Below are 5,529 nucleotides of genomic sequence, written 5' to 3'. Positions count from 1 at the left end.
CATGGTGGCATGGTTAGAGGGGCTGCTTTGGCAGCCTCTGTAGTAGAAATCTTCTAGAGATGCCCATCTGGTGCCCATGGCAGAGTCCCAGAGGGTAGAGGCCACAGGATGTCCCCTTGGATACTGCCAGATGCTCTGGTTGCTGGGCACCCTGCCTGGCAGGCAAAGCAGTTACCATGACAACCACCACACACACACACACACACACACACACACACACCTGTGATTTTTTGTGTTTATCCTTTCCCATTAAGTACCACGGTATTTCAAGGAGAGGCAAGCATAGCTCTCAGAACAGAACATCCTCTGCTCCAGGAAGCAGGGCAGGGAAGGAAAGTGGAGATGTGTTTATGTTATGATTGAATGAGACTTCATCAGCTTAAATGCCTATGTACCTGCTTCTGTGTTCAGATGTGTTGTATAACAATGTATGTATCAGCATGTATCATGCAAATGGTGAGATCACAGTTTATCTGCCCATTTGCTTCCTACTCCCCTCCCCTCTCTGTTGCCCCTGTGCTGTAAGAATCACCCCGCCCTCCAACCTTTGCTGAGCAGAAGTGCTGAGTCATGGCTCCATCTGGGTTTCTGTCTCCTATCCTCCATCTCCATTCTTTCCTCAGCCCACCCCTCCCTCATTCCTGCTGGACTCTCTAGACCTCTGGGCCCTCTTCACCACCTCTGTCCTAAGCCTGGACTTATTTTCCCAGAGGTTCACTTCTGGGCAATCAAGAGAAGGCATGTCACTCTGTTTCTGCATTTACTCCCTTATCACTTTGCCTTCTCAAAAGACTGCTCCGAGTCCTTCTCTTAACGACCACCTTCTCCCTGAGAAAACAGGAATCGGACCAAGTTTGACCGGGAGGCTAATTCTTCCGTGTATTCGTGCTGATCCTCCTCCAGTCCCTCACTACTTAATCGGATTATGGCAATGTCTCATGCCTGGGGCGTGGCAAGGAAAGTGAGATTTAATTTGCCAGCAGGCCCTAAGGCTTTTTTCTCATTCTAGGTCTCCAAATGCCAGACCACAGGTTCTTGGAGGCAAGCGCGCTGTCGCCCACCTGTGTGTCCCAGTGCGCATAGGAGCGTAGTAATAGAAGGGTGCTGTGTCTACGCGTTCAGGGGCAGAATCTAGACGTCTCTCCCCAAGGATGTTTGAGGGTTTCTGTAGGAGTGTCTTTTCCATCCCCGTTGGGCTCTTCTAACACAGAAATCCCACTCAAATAGTTTCGATAACTAGTTCCAAATAAGAGGGACCAGGATTGTTCTCTGCAACCTCCCGGCCAGAGGTAAGAGAGTGGAAAGGGCACCCTCCTCCCCTGCCCCGCCCCACCCCGCCTGTTCAGTCTGGTTGCTATGGCGACAGCCGCGGGGTGACCCAAGTGCTCCTCCCTCTCTCCTTCCATACCTAGAGAGATGACGGCACCGCGCTGACTGCGCCAAATTCCAGCCAATGGGCGACTGCTCCCGCCTTTCCTTCCACCAGCTCTCCCCACCTCCCCCCCGGGAACTCGATTCACAAATCTGGACTGGGGATTTCCGGCTACTGGCCGGTTGAGAGGGCGCTGGGCAGAGTCCGGGGAAGAGTTGAGATCTGTCTTCCTAGGAGGACAGTCTTCCTGGGTTCTTGGGCCAGACTCCTGTAACTTACCACCAGAAAGGATCACATCTACTCCCAATTATCAGGAAAACCTAACGGAGGCCGTCTGCAGCTCCTCCTACTCCTGCATGCCCTCCCTCACCCTGTCGAGTGCGCCCCGTCAGTACCACGGACAGCGAACCAGGGCCTTTCTAGGTGGGCTTCTCCCTCTTCTCTCTCCGAATGCTCCGGACGTCTCCGTGGAGACCAGGGTCACAGACGCCAGCGCTCCGCTGCAGCCAGGGCCTCCTCGGGCCAATGAAAAACTGAATGGGGCGCTTAGCTAAGTGGTTAAGAAGGCAACGGGGACCAAAGAGGAATCTCAGGCTAACTGGCTTACTTTTCTTCATTCAACCCCGAAGAATGGCTCCTGTCTTCCAGGCTGCCTGTGTACTAGCCTCCCTGGCGATTAAGGGCTAGGTCTGAATCTCAAGCAGGGATGGACCTCCCAAAGCTGCCCTGGGTAGGCATGTGGCTGAAACAGTCTTGAAGGAGCCCCATGGGTAGGGGAAAGAGTATGGGGCTAAGTGTGGCATTCGGGCCCTACCTGAGAGTGGTGAAGACAGACCTAGTCAGGCCTGACGAAACTCTCGACAGAATGAATGGCAGGGAGAGGTGGAGGAAAGAGAGAAAACAACAATAACTAGCTGATGCTGCCTCAATGAGCCACTCTGTAAAAGGGGAGCAAACTTCTGCTGTCCTCATCACTTATCCCCTAAATGGCCTGGGTGTTAATGCGCAGGTGGTCAGAAAAAAATGAAGGCAGGGGTGGCGGGGGTGGGGGCACGGGGTGGGGCAGGAATTCAGCCTTACCACCAGGCCTCTCGTCCTTTGGCTCCCTCACTTTGCTCTCTGTAAGATGGAAGTCAGTGGGGGGAGGGGTGACGGAAACAGTAGCGGTTCTCAGGGACTCGACCCTCCCCACTAGGCCCATGGGGGCCCGAGTGCCCTGCCTATGATAGTTCCACTCCCGCTCCCTCCCTCCCAAGGCCCAAAAAAAGGCTGGCGCAAAAACATCTGCAGGCGCTTCCAGCGCTTTATAGTTCTCTCCTGGACAGACGGACAGACAGACAATGCGGCCCGCACCGTCGGCCCGCATCATTGGCACCTTGGACACGGCACCAGGCCCAACCCAGTCCCTGGTACCCTCCCAGGAGAATTCTGGCCCGGCCTCAAATCAGCACCTCAGACAGTTCCGGGCCCAACCCAGCCCCTCCCCCCTCCCTCCGGAAACAACCAAATAAATTAAAAGTGGGGAGTGGGGGGGACAAAAACACCTAAGGGCAAGGAAGAGGGGTGCTCCTCCCTCAGAGTAAGAAGAGTACTCTGTCTCCTCCCACCCTTCTGCTGAGGCCCCGCCGCCACCGCCGGGGTGACCTCCTAGGTTGATTTTTGCTCCCAAACCTCAGCCTCCTGAAGCTGGCATCCCCCTCCCCCCAACTCCCGGCATGCAACACGTTGGAAAAGGTGGGGAGAGGTGGTGGGGATGGGGCGAAGGACCATCCTGGTGGTTGTCTGGGCTCCCGGGGCTGCAGTTTCTGCTGTACCTCAGCCGATCCCAATCAAGAATTCATGTTCCCTTCGGTCTGGGGAGGAGAATACGGGGTCGCAGTCGGAGAGAGAAATGCAAGCTAACAGGCGGAGAGGGGGGAAGGCAGACGGGAGGGGGAAGATGGTGACACATGCCAGGAGCGAGGGAAAGAGAAGGGGAAATGGGGACAGAGGTGCAGAAAGAGGAACGGGGCAATGAGAGAGAGTCAGGTAGTAGGCAACACGGAGACGGAAACACACACCCAAGGGATGGAAAGTGTGACTGCAAGGAGGAAGGTGGGGAGGCAAAAGATGAAGGGAGGAGGGAAGGGGAAGACATAGGAAGGAGATGAAGAAATGGACAAGTCCGAGGGAGACGGACTTACACAGAGAAGGGAAGGGGGCGACCCGGGCAGAGTTGGAGAGATGAGGGCGCAGATAGATAGAAAGGGTGAGGTTGGGGGTTCCTCTCCCGCGCTCATCCCCCACCCCCACCCTGCGCCCAGCAAATCCAAACGCCGAGGCCTCTGGCATCCTGGCCGCCACCTTCCCCAGCCGGGCAGGGGCGGCTCCTCCTCCGGCCACGGCGCGGAGCGGCGGTAGCAGCGGCGGCGGCTTGATGGTCCCGGGGGCTCCGAGTGTGTGTTAGGGGCTGGGGCGGGGAGCGGGCGCTGCCCTGGGTTATCCCTAGCGGTCCAAGTTCATAGTCCAGTGCTTGGCTCCAGTCGCGCAGCTGTCCCTGGCGGCCGAGGAGGAGGAGGAGGTGGAGGGGGCCGCGGGCGCGCCCCCGTTGGGTGGACCCCCGGCGCTGGCGGAGGCCTCGCCCTCGTTCTTGAGGTCTTGGAAGACCTGCGTAAAGAAGTGGGGGTCGGCGTTGAGCCGCAGCATCTGCGGGCTGAGCCGCTGGATGAGGCGCAGGCAGCGTTGCCAGAAGCGCTCCTTGTCGGGCTCCACGAGGAAGGGCTTGAGCGGGTAGGAGATCTCGTTGCCCATGTAGGAGTAGGCGAGGTAGAGGCAGGTGAGGAAGGCGGCCTGCAGCTCGGCGGCCGACGCCAGCTCGTCCCCGCGCAGCGACTCGCGGCACAGCAGGTACACGAACACCAGGTTGGCGGGAGTAATGAAGGCCTGGTCTTGCCAGCCCTGCAGCAGCAGCGAGCGGTCCACTCCGCGGAACCAGCCCACCAGCTCGCCCGGGCTCAGCTCCTTGAGACGGTAGCAGCGCCGGCACACGAAGTCGCCCAGGCAGCGCAGCAGCTCGCCAGTAGAAGCCTGGACGATGACCCGCCGCGGCGAGCCGCCAGGGACCGGCGGCGCCGCCTGCGGGGCTGGGGGCGGCGGCGGCGGCGGCTTCCCTCCGTCCGAGCCTGGCGGCGGAACGCCGGCGCTGCCCCCCGACGGCGGCTCGCAGGTGGCGGCGGCCGCGGGTACGGTGGGCACGGGCACCGCCAGGGGCTTGGCGGCACCGCCGCCGTCGGGGGGATCCCGACCTTTGCGGAGAAGGTTCTCGCGGTTGCGTTGCTGGACCAGGGGGTCGGGGCCGGTGGACGCTGGCTTGGGCGTCACCTTCTTGCTGCCTTTCTTCTTCTTGGCGGACGCGGCGACAAGGCGCTTCCAGGTGAGCGCGGAGATGAGCACGGACGGCCGTTTGAGCCGGCTCTCGCCTTTGCCGCCCTTGCCGGCTGGCGGCGCCCCGTAGCCCCCCAGCGCCTCGTCTCCCGCGGGCGGCGCCTTCTTCTTCTCCTCGGGCAGCCCGCCGGGCCTCCGGCCCTTGGCCGAGGAGGCGGGGGAAAGAGACAGCACCGTGCCCATCCTGCAGAGCGGGGCCGGCGCCCGGGCCCCGGCGGGAACCGCGGGCGGCGCCCCTGCCCGCCGCGCCGCCGCCGCCTCTGCTGCAGCCCCCGGGGACCCGGCGGTGGGGGCCCAGCCCCGGCCCGGGCGCGGGAACGGGCAGTAGAACGCGGCTGCTTTGGCTTTTCTGCGCCGGCTGCTCGGGGTCTGAGCTGCGCCAGCTGCAGCGTCAGCCCCACCCCTTGGGCCCAGTCTTCGCCGCGCCACGCCCCGTCTCACGCAGCCAATCCTTGCCCAAGCTGCCCTCCTAACCGGCAGCTGCGCTGACCAATAGAATCTCTCATGCCAATCTCAAGTTCCGCCCATCCCCATGCTTTGGTCTCTGGTCCAGTCCCTTCACCAGAAAGGCGAAAGGAGGAGGTGGCTGGTTCGAGGACCTCATCAGGGTCAGAACCGGTGGGTGGGTGGGTGTGGGAGGCTGCTCCCACCTACACCTACAGGTCCTAGGGGCCTGAATCAACTTGTTTTGATGCACTGGATCGCGATAGCAGAGATGCCATGGGAACAGCCTC

General features: G+C 60.7%; 1 protein-coding gene across 1 annotated transcript; it reads right to left on the bottom strand.

The window, feature by feature from the left end:
• Positions 1-2,657: 2,657 nt before the first annotated feature.
• CDK5R2 (cyclin dependent kinase 5 regulatory subunit 2) lies at positions 2,658-4,978 on the bottom strand. The gene has a single exon (XM_069579478.1). The coding sequence runs from the start codon at positions 4,976-4,978 to the stop codon at positions 3,857-3,859; it is 1,122 nt and encodes a 373-aa protein (XP_069435579.1). The 3' UTR covers positions 2,658-3,856.
• Between the last annotated feature and the right edge of the window lie 551 nt (positions 4,979-5,529).

This window comes from Ovis canadensis, chromosome 2 (assembly GCF_042477335.2).
Source record: "Ovis canadensis isolate MfBH-ARS-UI-01 breed Bighorn chromosome 2, ARS-UI_OviCan_v2, whole genome shotgun sequence".
NCBI classification, from domain to species: domain Eukaryota; kingdom Metazoa; phylum Chordata; class Mammalia; order Artiodactyla; family Bovidae; genus Ovis; species Ovis canadensis.
Note: the sequence above shows the minus strand (reverse complement) of the source record. Positions and strands in the feature narration are given on the sequence as shown.